General features: G+C 39.6%; 1 protein-coding gene across 10 annotated transcripts in view; it reads right to left on the bottom strand.

Annotated features, from left to right (window-relative positions):
- The window catches only part of RAPGEF4 (Rap guanine nucleotide exchange factor 4), a 334437-nt gene that overhangs the window by 52552 nt on the left and 266050 nt on the right, over nucleotides 1-15835 (bottom strand). For all 10 annotated transcript variants that reach the window (XM_086358467.1, XM_086358458.1, XM_086358473.1 and 7 more), the window contains 5 exons: nucleotides 13969-14045; nucleotides 13404-13550; nucleotides 11531-11646; nucleotides 5890-5978; nucleotides 2347-2425 (listed from right to left, as the gene is read on the bottom strand). In XM_086358467.1, coding sequence (XP_086214593.1) covers nucleotides 2347-2425; nucleotides 5890-5978; nucleotides 11531-11646; nucleotides 13404-13550; nucleotides 13969-14045 — 508 coding nt within the window. The remainder of the gene's footprint in view (nucleotides 1-2346; nucleotides 2426-5889; nucleotides 5979-11530; nucleotides 11647-13403; nucleotides 13551-13968; nucleotides 14046-15835) is intronic.

The raw sequence follows: 15835 nt of genomic DNA, 5'->3' as shown, positions 1-15835 counted from the left end.
CAAAGAGTTGGACACGACTGAGCAACTGAACTGAACTGAATTGAAGGACCGGACTTAAGCTGTCCTCTATAGCCGCCGCTAGTTACACGTGGCTATTTACATTTAAATTAACTGAAATTAAATAAAATTAACAATACAGTTCCTCAGGCATAGAACCCAATTTCAAGGCTAGTGGCTACTGGGCTGCACAGATACAGAACATATCCATCACTATAAAACAAAAAAAGTTCTATCAGACACTTTATTTGGTTTCAACAAATCAGGCCCACTTTTATTTTAGCCAACTGAAGCACAAATAAACATGTATCATGCAATAAATTTCCAAGAAATGTTTCGAAACTCTAAAGGATAAGCCTCTGGAAGAGTAAGTTGTGAAGGAAAAAAGTGCCACACCCCAGGCTTGGAATCCTAACACCTGGATAAATCCTAGTTCTGCCACTTGCCTTGGACATGTTTGTTTTTGAGGCTCAGAATTCTCACTTTTAAATAAAACTGACACTAACCCAATAAACTCCTATATGGATAAAGAGGTATAATATGGGTCAGTGGTGCCTGGCATGTAAAGGGTTGTTTCAAAACAGAACGGTTAAGAGAATCTGAGTTCTCATGGGGCAGGGTGTGAGGAGGGTGGCCTGAGGACTTAGGTAGTGTGGATGGTACCCAACCATCCTGACTCCCTCCATCTCTGAGAAAAGTTAGGACTGGACACCACAGGCCTCCCTTGACCCTACTGTCCACTTCTCCTGCCTTCGCCTCCCCTCCACGTCGTTACCCCCCACCTCTACACCAAGGCATGGTGCAAACTTTCCCTCTGGGATCTTCTACTTTCAATACAGAGGTCAACGCTGTGAATGTTCTCAATCAATTCTGAAGGAGAACAAACTAACAAGTGAAGAAACAAAAATCTGCAAAAAGACTATCAGCTTAGTATTTGGGGCTCTGAGCTGTCAAGATGATATAACTTGGCCCATGACCTTCCCTCACTCTTCGTTTGGTTTCGTTTGCCTTAAGCTTATCAACATGCTAACTGTTGGGGAGAAAAAAGTCTACACTCAATGGTGGTTTTCATTTTTCCTTCCAAAAATCTCAAAGGTCTAATAATGATTACCATGTATGGAGGTAAAAGAGCACAGAGAGATCCTGAATGTGTTAATTTTACTTGAGAAAAACTGAATATGAGCCAGAAAGAATATATAATATATTTAAGTCTCATTAAACTGTCATTACTTGGAAAGATAGTTTCCAGGCAAATAAACACCCAAATCTCACTCTTGCAGCGTTCTCTGAATAGCATATTCAACTCCAATCTCCTATTCTCACACCTTCTGTTGACTTCAAAGAGAATTATGAACAAGGAAATGAGAATCAGGTAGGGCAATTATAATTCTGAAAAAGGAAAACATGCCAACATTGATTGGATTGCTTAGAAAAAAAAGAAAGTTATTCTCCTTCCATATATTTAGCTGCTCAAAAAGGCCAAAGTGTTTGGGGGCCTGTATTTTTGCTGCTTTAAAAATAAAGCAGAATTGGAAAATACACTTTCACATTCCCCCAAAGTTGAGGGTTCCACTCATTAACAATATTCACTTCTTTTATTCAGCTTCTGTCTTCTGAATGTTCCCTCTGCCAGACACTGTGCACCAGCTGGTCAACTCAAGAGACCACTGAAATGCTGCCCCCCAAAAAAGCTCAGGGTCAAGTTACCTAGAGGAAACGCCATTAGAATTTCAAGTTTTGTGTCCTTGACATAAGTCAATGGGATAATAATAAAAACAGCCACAAAGGGATAAATATCAGTATCTAGAGGATAGGGTTGACTAGGATGAATGTGAAAGAAAAGTGGCCCCACAATTATACCCTGTATATATCTCAGCAGGTCTGTGGTCTGATTAAACTACAGCTTAGAGGGACATGAACAGATCATGGTCCATCCTGCCAGGCATCCTGACAGAGGTGCAAAGTCTGTCTCCAAGCCTAGGACGCGATCCCTAATAATACTTCCTAATAATATTTTCCGCCATCACCTTCTGTAGTCTACTTCCCAGGCATGTATATTTCTCATCAGCATCACCTTCCTTAGGTAAATTGGCTCATGTTTCTCTACACAGGTAATAAGGAGAAAATCCTTAAAACACGGCGCATGAAAACCATGCCAAGGAGAGATCAGAAATCTGTGTGTGTAGGGGGTGGTGAGGCAGGGAAACTGCTGATGTTTCAGAGTTTGACAAGGGCAGAAAGCATAATTCTGCCCCAGTCATGACTTACCTTGAGAGCATGGGATGAAATAATGGCCTTAGACATGGGGGGTGTCGTCAAGGGAATAGAGTTTTCACAACAAAAGGATATTGGGCCACCAGAGCTGGGCAAAGCTGGGTATTTGGCATAAAAACACAGTGCATCATAACAAAGTCATTTAAAACAGAATCTGCAGGGGAGGAAAACAAAGCAGAAAAAGAAATTACATTCTTGTAGAAATGTTGAGGAAAGCAAGAGTATCTATTCGTTTGTTCTTGGCCAATGGTTATATGTTGTCTTGGGGTATTGTGGTTTTACTATATGAAGAAGCATGGCATATGAAAATAAAAAGATTAACAGAGTTTGAGATCAAAACTCAATTTCCTTAGGACAGTGGACAAAAAGTACAGTAAGTTTAAAAAGAGACAGACTTGTAATAATGGTACTGGTCACCTTAGCCACAATAAATGAAAAAAAAAAAAAAAAATATATATATATATAATTTAAGAAACCACACACGGGTAGTACCATGTATGCAGAGTTAAGATATGGTCATTTCTTTGTCTATTTTACACCATCTGTCTTTTGTCAATGTCTATTTTCTTTATTTCTTTTCTACTTTCTATTTCTAGAAGGAGCAATAAAAGACGAAAGGGTGATAGGATTATGGAAAAAGGACATGATAAGAGCAGAGAACTGGTGAGGGAAACAAAAGCAGTTGAAAAGAAAAGAAAAACTGTGAGCAATAACTGAAGCAAAACAAAAGCTCTCTGGGAGATTAAAGTGGTATATGTCTTATATTTGAAGCCGTTTTGTAGATAGGTAAGCAGGGAGATGGCAAAAGAAATAAGGCAAGTCCGCCCAGATATGCTTCATTTTGAATCTGATGCTGGTTCTTCATTGCAAAGACAATATTATCCAAGCAACCTCAAGGGGAAAGCACGTAAAGGCAGATCTAAAAGCCTTAAGAGTACACATGTTAAAGTTTTGGAATCCAAGATGCTACAGGGGTTTTCAATTAAAAAATGAACCACCATGGCTGAGATCTGTGAAACTCACATAAGGTTTCAAATAGAAAATGGTGAGAAATGCAAAAATTTTAACTATATATACTGAATTTCCAATGTCTGTGTTTTAAATTAACAAATATTATCAAAGTTGGAATCAGTGACTAAAGGTTTAATCATTACACTCATTAAAAAAACTGATAATTGTCATACAACATTATGTAAGTTTAAAGCACACAATGTATTGATTTGATACACGTATATATTGCAATCTGATTACCGCCTTAGCTTTAGTTAATATCTCTGTCATGCCACACAATACCATTATACTTAGAAACAAAATGAGAAAAAAACTACAGGAAATGAAGTTCAGTATTAAAATATGATGAGAACTTAGTTCTAATATCAAAAATGGAATCGTCAGGAGTCACAGCCTATGTGACAGCCATACCATGCACTGATTTCTGGGCTTCAAGTTTTTAAGAAGCAATCATCTAGTCCCCTCCTCTTTCAGAAGTGACTTTAAAAGGAAGAATATGTTTGTTCTTCATGGGTAGTAAGTCTTACAGATCTTTTCTTAGATACCATCATCTCTAATGTACTAGAATGTTCCTTTTTGGTCAAAATCACTTTAGAGAAGATGCTGGTTTTTTGTATTATGCAATCACACATTCTGGGCAACAGTTAATCAGAGGGGAAAAATCTGCCGTATTTTTCCTGACCTCGGGTCCTAGAAATATGATTTATTTGAGGTTATGTTTGCTTCTTGAAAGTAAGCTATCCCCTTGTAACTGATCCCTTAAGGATTTCCTTTTTCAAGAAAAGATGTTAACCACATTCTCTTTGCTCAGACATCTTCAACCACTTCCTCATGCTTAGCTTCACATCTAACATACTTGAAGATCTGGACCCTAATTCCTAGGCCCCATCTTCTCTCTGACAGTTTAGTGTATGTGATAGTCTAGCAAAGCCAGAGCATCTGGTCCTTCTTGTCTGTTTCTGGGTCAGCACTCATGTTGCCCCTTAGCATGAAGGCTTCCATCTCCAGTCTGTAGTCATTGATCACTGACCTTCCTTCAGGGACATTTCAAAGCTATTTCCTCTGTGACACTCTGCCTGGTCCTCTCAGACTTTTGATCAAGTTGTTTGCATATTCCTTTTTGTCCTCCAGGAGGTTATAAGCTTTTTGAGGACAGGAGGGTGGTTTCTTATTCACATTGCTTTGTCCCTAGCATCCAGCTTAGCGCCAGCCCAAGAAGATCCTCAACAAATATTGAACTGAAAACAAGTGCTCTGGAAACAGATCCTGACTTTTCTGTCTACTACTCCCCAATTAATTCACTACATTAAAAACCTCAGATAGTCTATTTACACAAAATAAGAAACTAGAATGAAAAGATAAAATAAGAAGGTAGCCAGTGGTAAAATACTTTTAGAAGGAATAATAATAACAACAACAATAATGCTGACTTTACCTTGAATATACTGCAAAGATGACAGAAATAGATTTTGAACCACCACTAAGATTTTTGGACAAATATTTGAACTTCTTTTAGTGAGAAATCTTCTATGGAGCTCAATGCACTTAAAATATTAGCCTATTATTCTGAGAGACAGGACAGTAGCAAATTATTTTTTAAAAAAAGAGCTGAATGTGGGCTGTTTCAAAGTCACACATAAGATGGTGACCAAAGTAGAGAAGGATATCAAGCTCTAATAGTAACAGTTCACTGATGAGATTTATCTCATTCACCATCAAATCTCTGTGTAATAGTTAACATGGCTAGTTAATTGAACAGTGGTATTATTAGTTGATTTTTTTTTTCCTCCCCATAAGATATGCTGAAGTCCAAATCCCCAGGACCTCAGAATGTGACCTTATTTGTAATTGGTTAAGATAATGAATATGGAACCTAATCCAATATGATATAAAAAGAGGAAATTTGGACAGAGAGACAAATGCATGGAGAGAAGATGATGTGAAGTGACACAGGGAAAATACCGTGTGAAGATGAAGATAAGCGATGCCTCTACAAGCCCAGGGATGCCAAAGAGTGCCATCAACCCACCCCTCAACCGGACGTCAGGCGAGAGATCTCAGACTCTCCCCCACAGCCCGTGGAAGGAACCAACACTGCCGGCACCTGATCTTAGACTTCTAGCCTCTTGGACTGAGAGGCATTCAAGCCACCCTGGATGGTGTTACTTTGTCACAGTGGTCCTAGGAAACTAACATGTGTACAGGTCCACTCTGTGGCAGTCCAAGAATCTCAGGAAAAACCACTTTACTCCCAGTTGGAGCAAGGTTGTGACTTTTATGAAGGCAGCTTCTAATCCTTCGCGGGAGTAGACAGAATTTAAATTATAACCAAATAGTTACCTATGGAAGATGGGATTTAAATGATAACTTAAGAAATGCCATTGGAAAGCTACTCCTAACATGTATGAATGAGACTGGGCCATCTACAAAGCACAGCCAGGATGAGCAGGCAAAGTAGGGTTGGCAGGATGCTCTTCTAATGATCTCACACATGACCCATTTCTAAAACTGCTGTTGATACACTACTGAGAATGAATTCAGAATGTTTTTTTTTTTTTCACAGTACTCTGCCCAGATTTAATGGCCATAACTCTTCTACGTGTTTACCTGTTGCTTCATTTAAAGCTGGCTCAAGGCGTATCGTTTCTAGAAAATGCTCTAAAATTTTTTCAGGTGTTCCTGACATCACAGTATACCTGGACGAGAAATAAAACCATCATTAATTTTTCAATTAATTTCAATTTTTAATTTAATTTCAATTTTTCAAAAGTGAGCAAATCATTGATATATAACTTTTTACATATCTAAAGATTTTTTGAGATCCCAGAGAACCATACTGACTCAACTCATGACCCATATGGTAAAAAAAACAAGATCATGTACCTCATCAAAATCACACAGGAAGGCAACAGAAAAATCACAATTGAAGTAGTTACTAAAACATTCTTCTTTTTTTCCATACATGAGACTAAACTTCTTGGAGAGTGGCTCCAGCAAGCTGGGAACGTCAGCCTTGCTCCACGGGGAATGAAAGGGAACATGTAAATCCCAGGGCAGCTCAGGGCAAGGGGAAGCGACAATAAACTAGGTTATCCATATATGGGTTACTTGTTGCAAAATTTCAGCCCGGTACTGGATTCCCCTGCCTATTTCTGGAATGCTGCATATCTCCCAACTGTACACTGGAATGTACTTTGGAAATGCAGCTAAAAATAAGAGAAAACAAACCCCTAAAACACCAACAAGCAAACAACCTCCCATAACAGGAAATAAATCTGCAGTAGAACGTCCATATAGTTTCAATGTCAAAGATAAATTATTTGGCAGGGTGGGGGGTATTAGGCATTATATCAGGAGATCCAGCCATGAAACCGTTTAATCAACAAGGGAGGATGTATTTTTTTTAACTGAGTGTGGGTTATTTCAAAGTCATATTCAAGACGGTCATAGGCAAAATACTTTGAGGTGATCTGGGTGGTCCTGTTCCAAAGTTAAGACTTTGCTTCTCTGCTCGGCATTTACACTTATAGCAAAATGACAAGAAAGGAAAACAACACTGAAAATAAAATTCTCTCATGTTTAGAAAGCAGTGGTGGGATTCAGTTCCAGGAGAACTCCGTTTCCTTCTCCTCACCAATATCCCTTCCCTGCCTGCTTGAGACCCTGGAGGAAGGGTGTTGAGATCCCAAGAATTCTTCTAATGTATGAAATCTCAGGGTCTTATCCTCCTGCCTGAGGAAGGGAAGAAGAGGCAATCCAACATACGGCTCTGTGCATATGAACATGCAGTGAGTGAAACTACCCTGGTTTTGAATGAGGTAGCAAACTCAGTCTATCTGGGAGATAAAGTAAAAACTGAAGTCGCTCAGTCGTGCGACCCCATGGACTATAGCCTACCAGGCTCCTCAGTCCATGGGATTTTCCAGGCAAGAATACTGGAGCGGGTTGCCATTTCCTTCTCCAGGGGATCTTCCCGACCCAGGGATCGAACCCAGGTCTCCTGCATGATGCTTTACCGTCTGAGCTAGCAGGGAAGCCCCATCTGGGAGGTCACTGTTACTTACACTTATTGAGTATGTGCATGCACATGTGCTGTGTGTGCTCACACGTATGTGTGCCTGCACTCAGGGCCAAAAGAAAGCTGAAGAGTTCAATCTTTGAAAAGAATCTGGCTTTGCAGCCTACGGGAGGAGCCGGGAATAAAAAAGTCTCCTTCAAACGGCTGACCCTTTTCTCAAAGTAAACAGGGTAGAAGACAAAGGTTTTTTCCTCTTATAGGCAATGACTATTTGAGGGCTTCCCTGGCGGCTCAGACTGTAAAGAATCTGCCTGCAATGCAGGAGACCTGGGTTCAATCCCTGGGTCAGAAAGATCCCCTGGAAAAGAGAATGGCTATCCACTCCAGTATTCTTGCCTAGAGAAGCCCATGGACAGAGGAGACTGGGGGGCTATAGTCCGTGGGGTTGCAAAGAGTGGGACATGACTGAGCAACTAACACTTTCACTTTCATTTGAGGGAAGGAGAGGGCATATCTATAAATGACTTTCAATACTTCAAGGGCTACATTACATAAACCAGTTACTTTCTATTCCACATGGCTTTGGGCAGCTGTTGCTACTAAGCTTCCAGCTCTATAGCTGGCCATGTGACTCACAGATCAGTTTGAAATTGGTTCCCTTGTCAAAAGTTTAACTCTGATAGAATGCTGGTTTCCCATCCTGGTATTCTTGGTTAGGACATCCCTTAGCTAGAGTGTATTGTCTGGTCAAAAAGAATAAAGGTTTACCTGGGTGGCAGTCCTTCATGCTATCATCCCACTAGTGAGAGAAAAATGGTGTCTCTACTCTGCCCAGCTGTCAGTCAGAGACATTAGGGCGTCCATCTGTTTCTGCCAAAGGCTCTCTCTAGTGGTACAGCTGCCTGATCTTATCCTTTCCCTCTCTGCAGCTCCGCAGAAGGGGCTGACATTCTCTCAGAGCAGGGGACTCTGACGTTGGGAAGGGGGCAGGGAGCTTCTGGCTTGTGATCTGGCAGGTCCGGGTTTAGCTGAAACATGTTACTGCTTTGTTTCAGGCTGGATGCTGCCAGATGCCTATTGCTTGACCTTTGTTTAAATGGAGGACTTGAAGACCAGTTGGTACAGCTCTTTTCAGTTTACTGCATGAAGAAGTTACTCTAGTACAAGTTAGAGAGAACCCTGACTGGTTAGGCTATCCAAGCTGTGAGGTTTTAAACCTGTGACAGAAAATCTTCTGATACCAAGTCTGGAAATGCGGACACTTCTGCCTGTGCCTAGAACAAAAAAAGAGGTGGGAGGAGGGTGCCTGAAAGAGGCCGTCTTTCTGCAAATAGGATGGAGCTGAATGTCTGGGTGGTTGATAGTCTAAAGAAAATGTAACATGTTAACAGAAACAGGAGTAGTCATTTCAAATTCCCTCTTATTACAGCCACATAACCACACAGTGGAAGATACCCAAAATGGTAATGTTTGAGGGCTTCATATAGTTTATCTATCATGAGAAGTACTGTCTCGCTATTGACATTTTAATATCACACTCAGAGTTGAGTGGTTTGAGGAGAGTCAGGCAGCTTTCAAAGTTTAAAATGCAGGGAGTGGGTTCCAGGACCTCCACAGATACCAAAATCCATGGATGCTCAAGTTCCCTATATAAAATGGGGTAGTATTTGCATATAATCTATACATATTCTTGTATACTTTAAATCATCTCTATATTGCTTTTAGACCTAATATAATGTAAATGCTATGTAAATAGTAGTAGACACAATATAAGTGCTATTGAAATAGTTACCAGCATATGACAAATTCAAGTCTTGCTTTTGGGAACTTTTAGGAAATTTTTCCCCCCAGTATTTTCCATCTGCGCTTGGTTGAATCTGTGGATGTGGAAACCAAAGATACAGAGGGCCAACTGTATGCATAAACTGCTCTGGATTTCTCAGGGTAAAAGTGAATCAGAAAAATAATGTTATCAGCACCAACATGGTGACCCTCTTTGAGCTGAAAAAAGTTAATTTCTGAGGATACAGAGGTCCTAACGGATCCTAAACTTTAAGTCCACCCACTGCCATGGTTGTTCCCATGTTTTCCAAGTTGTCCAGAACATCAGTCAAAATTCACTTACGTGGCCCCCACTTTTCAACTCTGGTTTGGCTTGGGAAAATTCAACCTGGAAAATGACCCCTTGAAAGAGAGGCTTTTTACTTTTCTGGATTGGCATGGTGCACTGTTTTGTATGCCTGTTATTTCCAAACGGTGTACTGTGAATATGCACATGTCTTTGAATTATATAAGAAATGTATACAAATTGGTCTACCAGACACAAATAAGGAGGTATTCGATTGACCAAAAAGTTCATTTGGGTTTAAAATCCGAATGAAATTTTGGGCCAATCCAATTATAATAGAAATCAGATCCAGGCCAAAAATAAAATCAATATATGTGGGCTCTCTTTTTCCTTTTAGTTTGAGTTAATAAAAAATCTATATTTGGAGAGCACTCTGAATATAGTGCTGTTGTAATTTGCAAACCCTTTTGATCACTGCTCCCACCACACCATGAAGAGGTGAGGGAAGGGGGCCTTCCAAGGACATCTTTAAGGTTACAGAGAATTTTCAAGGCTTACTTTTGCAGGTAACAAAATTTTCCTGAGACATCTGAGGCATTATCAAAGATGTAGATGATCACATAAAACGGACTGTTATATTTAAGAGCAACAAAGAAAATCACTGGGGGTAGTCCCAGCCTTCACATTAAAAAAAAAAATGTTTTCATTCTTACCCTCCTTTGTCAGCTGGAAGGACAACTGTTGAAAAACATTTGCGCAAGAACATTTTTCAAGAATTTATAGTTAGTGAAAAGTAGAAAAATAAAGAATTCTGGACAGTAATTTTATAGGTTTGTAAGTGAAAAGTTTGTAATATTGTCTATTTTATGTCAGCCCTTTTGAAATATACTGCTTTGCAACATTTACTAGATAGTGTTAAAGATATATTTATATATTAATAGTATATTTTGTTAGAGTAATTTGTGAGGCTAAAGGAGCACAGACTCAGAAGTTGGTCAAGCTGGACTGGAATGCAAGCTCTACCATTACCAGTGTTGTAATCCTGGGCAAGTAGCTTACTTCTCTGAGCCTAAAATTTTCCACCATTCATTAAAAGGGGTTGTAATAAGGATTAGATAAAATATGCAAGATACACTATGGCTCTTCAATAACATTCTGTTCCTTCCTCTCTTCTTTGCAGATATGTTGACTCATCTAGATGAAATGTCTGAGCCTTAGGCTTTCAGTCTAAACAATAAAAACTCATCATTTATGGTGAGTGGACTGATTAATGGGAACAGCCCATTTACTTGGCAAACAAAGAAAAATACTTGGGATGCATTCTTTTCCAACACAGTCTTTGGCCACATGTCTTTAGCTACAGAATTGGTGTTTTTATTACTCTAAGATTAAAAATTAATCTTTATTTTTAAAATGAGATTCTGTAGTTTTCTTCCATTTCTTAGAGCCACATTTCCTAATTCCTCTGTCTTACTATTCAAATGTTGATACATTTGATTAAATCTCATGTAAGAAGTTGTAGCAAAAAAAAAAAAAAAAAAAGCTGCAGCAAAAGATGGAACTGAGTACACATATACTGAAAAAGAATCAGTTAAATGGGTGATCTGATGTTAAATGGGAAGCAAATACCCTTCTGAAATTTGCAGGAATAACTATGGATGAGGTCTAATGTATGGTTCCAGGTCACAGTCAATAGACTGTTTTATATCTGAAGTCTGGGTTTCCATCAAAGATAGTTATGCAGATAACAAGATGAAAACACTTCTTGAGAAATCCTACATATGAAATTCAAATGCCAAAGGTTCTCCATACCCAGGGGCCTGTGTATCCCTCAAGCTGCCTGGCATTCCTGTTCCTATTGTTCTTACCGATGCCTTCTGCTCCAAAGCTACCACAGTTGAACATAGTATAGAGGAAGCATTCTTAGAGTAGGGGAATATTCTCTCCGGAATTACTCTAGGCAGCACCAAGCTCGACGCAGTGCCAGAAACAGATACATTATCCTCCACAAGATGTGTGATTAGTCAATAGAGAGGAAAAAAAACAGTCACACAGGCTGCCGTCTTCCACAAAAAAAGGAGAACGTGCTATTGTAGAGATGATGATACCATGTGAAAAGGTTAATCATAGTCTGGCAATTGCAGTGTTGGAGGCAAACCTACTTTTGCTGAGGCTGTGAGTTTCCTTGATTGGAAGCCCTGTTCCCTGCTGGGACCTTCTCCAGCACCAAGACATCTTGGTCATGTTCTTTAAGTCTGACTGTATTCGCCTCAACGTCCTGCAAATACAAATTACACCACATACAGATGCTGCCGTTTTCTCAGACAATGACAAAAATTTCAAATGCTTCAGAAACTCATTTTCTGCTTGTGATGCTAATTGTTGCGTCTACAAATTAAGTCATTTTCAAAGTCAAGGGCTGGAACGGTCAGAGAGGACCAGATGAGGTTGGAGGCACGTGGTTTTAAAATGCTACTTTTACCCACGATTCAGAAAATCAGCCAAGGAGAGAGGAGTGGCTGTGCTCAGAGGAACCTCTGGGAGAGGGCGGTACAGCGGAGAGACAGGAGCCAAGCCGCTTAGTCTCTATAAAGCTATGTGGCAAATAGCCCTCCACTCCACAGAGTTCTTGCATTCTGATTATCTTCTGAGGGCATATAGTTTTCTTAGGAGTGGCATGTTTTTAAAAATCAAAAGACTTTTAAAAATACCAGTTTGAAGCTTGTTAAAAATATTTTTCAAGTACATCCATGATAATGGTCCTAATCTGATTCTTTCAAAGAATTTTGTGGCTGAGTGTAAATTCCATGTGTGTAAACTTTGAAAAGTGTAAAGTTCAAATTTCAAATTCATTTAAAATAATTTATTAAAAAAATTTAGTATGCTTTTTCTCATCCTTTGGCTATTTGAAGAGACAGGATAACAACCAAGTCAAATTCCATATGGTGGATTTTTTTTTCCTATATTATTTAATTTTTAACTTAATTTTGTTCACATTAAGAGAATATATTCCTAAGACAAATTTTGTTGTCAGGAATCTTGCCATGAAAGAGTAGGGATAGGTGTCCACACATAAAGAATGGGAATGAGATTATAAGTCATCATTAAATAACACCAAAGGTACCAGAAAGCATAGAAGGTGCATTGAGGATTTTAGCGGAGGATACAGAAGGATGCTCAGGCTGGGAGGGGCAGAGGAGGAAGCCTGCTCTGTGAGCTGGCAGGGATGAGAGCAAAGTGATCCTGGAGGGAACAGTCTCTCTGGGTGAGGGGGAGAGGCCACAGGCCACCTGAAAGGCCAGGACCGCTGGCACGCTCTCAGATGCCCAGCAATCCACAGTCAGGCCTCCACCACTTAAGTTGGATTGGCCCTCCCAAGGGACCAGGAGCTGGCTGATAGCGAGAACCTAGGGATCATCTATTCTAAATGTCACCCGCTCTCACTAATACTGTCACAAGCTTCCATCTACCACAGAACTATTCTTCATCTACTTGTTGAAGTCTGAAATTCCTTGAGGGTGAATCAATTTGATTCACTTGAAAGGAAAACGCTTCGTGGAATAACCATGGTGGATATTAATTGCCGCTAACATGTAGTCACTAAATAAATTCAGAGGGTGGGAGAGGATATAAGGTTCAGATCTGGGAAGAGATAGGAGGTTTAGGATAGAGAAACATATGGAGAAGGAGGAGAGGACAGACGCAGAAGGGGGAGCCTAGGATAGCAAAGAGAAATGTCTCAGATTGTGATATTTTGCCAAGGCATCTCTGTTATGCTCATGAACTGGTTCAGGGGTGTGCAGGGTTATTTGGTTCGGAACAGTGTGACATATTTACAGCTTTACTAGACTATCACCTCTGAACCCCAGAACCCACACCAGCACACTGAACATACCAGGTCTGTAAGCAAGGCTCTTTGGCCCTAGAGCATTCATTAGTCACTGCGCTGCTCGAATAACACTACCATCAACCCTTCACTTACCAGGCAAAAGTGGAAACAGGGAGCCCCTCAGCCACACTGCACCTCAGACTCACCCTCAGGATCCGGTTGAAATCCTCCTTGTCTACTCTTAAGAAATGGCAGTTATCTTCTCTCAAGACGATGGAGGCAGCTCTTGGGGCATCATTCACTAGGGCTAACTTGCCAAAGTCATCGCCCTCATGCAGGGTACAGACCACACCCTGGAGAGAACAAATCATGCAGATGAAGGTGATCCCTGGAACAGGGCACACACCCACCGGCCTCACACCACAAGCCCCTCTGCCCCGAAAACACTGAATATATATCAACAGGCTGTACCCAGAGAAGTCACGGGGGAGGGGATCACAAAATTACATTATAGTGTTTCATTTTTCTTTCAATGAGTAACGTGTGCTAGGACCTAACTTACATACATACATTATAATCCATGAGTCCCAGAAAGTTCAGTGCTACTCTGAGTATAAAAATTTAGATAGTATATGATTAGGGAGGCTATAATGTCTTTTCCACATTGAGTACCAATATTGTAGCAAGTTTAACTGTAGCATTACATTCTTAATACTTAGAGCCAGTAGTAAATGCAGCATAATAAAGTTTCAAAAGAAAAAAAATATATACCTTGCCATAAATGACTACATTCACTGATCCTTTTAGAATAATGTACCAGGAGGTGCCTTCTTCCCCTTGGTTAAATACTAGATACAAAAAGAAAAAAAGACTTATGACAAGAATAGAAGCACATCAATATAAATTACAGCTTATCAAATCATCATTTTAAAGGCCTCAGAATTATGCATTTAATTCCAGGAGGGAAAAAAAAAACTAGCAAATGCTAACTTATTCAGGTGGAATATTACTTCCTTTTCTTTAGAACATGAAAGAAACAGGAACACTGCACTCCTTGCTATGTCCTACAGATATATATTTACTATTAATTCTCCAGCAATCCATTCCTTAAAGCAATCCACTTCCCCCCACAACTCATCAAAACTTACTAAGCTATAGAACATCGTTTTTAAAAGTAATCTGACCAATAACATGAAATTTGTTGTCGTTTAGTTGCTCAGTCGTGTTTTATTCTTTTCCGGCCCCATGGACTGTAGCCCGACAGGCTCCTCTGTCCATGGAATTCTCCAGGCAAGAATACTAGAGTGGGTTGCCATTTCCTTCTCCAGGGGATCTTCCTGACCCAGGTGTCAAACCCACATCTTCTACATCAGCAGGTGGATTCTTTACCACTGAGCCACCAGGAAGCCCAATGTGAAGTCTGAAAACATGCAAATCAGCACTACATATTGTTGATGGATACATATCTACATATATTTTTAAAAAATGGGTTGGAATGATAATCACATGATATAGGGTATGAGTTACCTTGGAGAGGAAAAGAGAAGAATGAGATAAAAAAGGAAACAGAGACTCTTCAAATGTAGGATTTCATTTTTTAGAAAATATAAAAAATGAAAATATTAAAAAATAGAGTGTCAGGTTAGTACTTGATAAAAGTGTTTTTTAAGAAGGGGTTTGTAAAAATAAATAAATAAATAAAAAGGGGTTTGTAACAATCTCTAGTGATTTGTCTGAAATACTTAAATATTTCATAATAAAATGAAAACTGTCAGAAAGATTGAAGGAAAAGCACAAAAGAAGTTGTAAGTCACCAGTAATATAAACATTTTTTAAATGTTAATGTGAACCTTTAAAAAGTAAAGAAAAAACATTCTTTTTAAAGTAACTAGCAATATTAGATATACACTTTTGAGGACTAAAAGTAAAATATTTGAAACATCGATGTTAACTCTTTTTGCTTTTACAATTCATGGTCTCTGTTTATTTGACTAACACAGCTCAATCTGAAGAAAGAGCAAGATTTTCCAAAGATGGTCTCTTGAAAAGTTAATAGGTATCCAATAAAAATGTTTTCTATGTTTCATTAGGTTAAGGCGGTATCAGTTTAAGTGGTGTGAAATTTTTCCTTATTGTAGAACTCCTGAGAAACAGAGCATGCTTGTGTCTTGCAATTCTCCAAGAGAAATTAGAGGAGGCATTTCGTGTCCTGAATACCCCACTCACCATGTTTTCCAAGAATGGTTTTGTAGGATGAGTGGGAAATGCTAGTCAAAATAATTCTGCTCACATTTATAATATGAAATTTCAATTTCTTAAGAGGCCTTCTGGCTTCCCCGGTGGGCTCACACAGTAAAGAATCCACCTGCAATGTGGGAGACCTGGGTTCGACTCCTGGGTCAGGAAGATCCCCTGGAGAAGGAAATGGCAACCCACTCCAGTATTCTTGCATGGAGCATCCCATGGACAGAGGAGCCTGGCAGGCTACAGTCCATGTCGCAAGGAGTCAGACACAACTGAACGACTTAAGACTTTCACTTTCAATTTCTTGCTCCCATCTATGGTCATAGAACTAAACTACGATGTACTTACTGGAGAGATACTACATAGTGAACGTGAAGTGAAGTTGCTCAGTCGT

The sequence above is a fragment of the Bos grunniens genome, chromosome 2, assembly GCF_055505025.1.
Source record: "Bos grunniens cultivar Pamir isolate PY7600 chromosome 2, Bosgru_T2T1.0, whole genome shotgun sequence".
NCBI classification, from domain to species: domain Eukaryota; kingdom Metazoa; phylum Chordata; class Mammalia; order Artiodactyla; family Bovidae; genus Bos; species Bos grunniens.
This window is presented reverse-complemented; position numbering and strand designations above follow the sequence as displayed.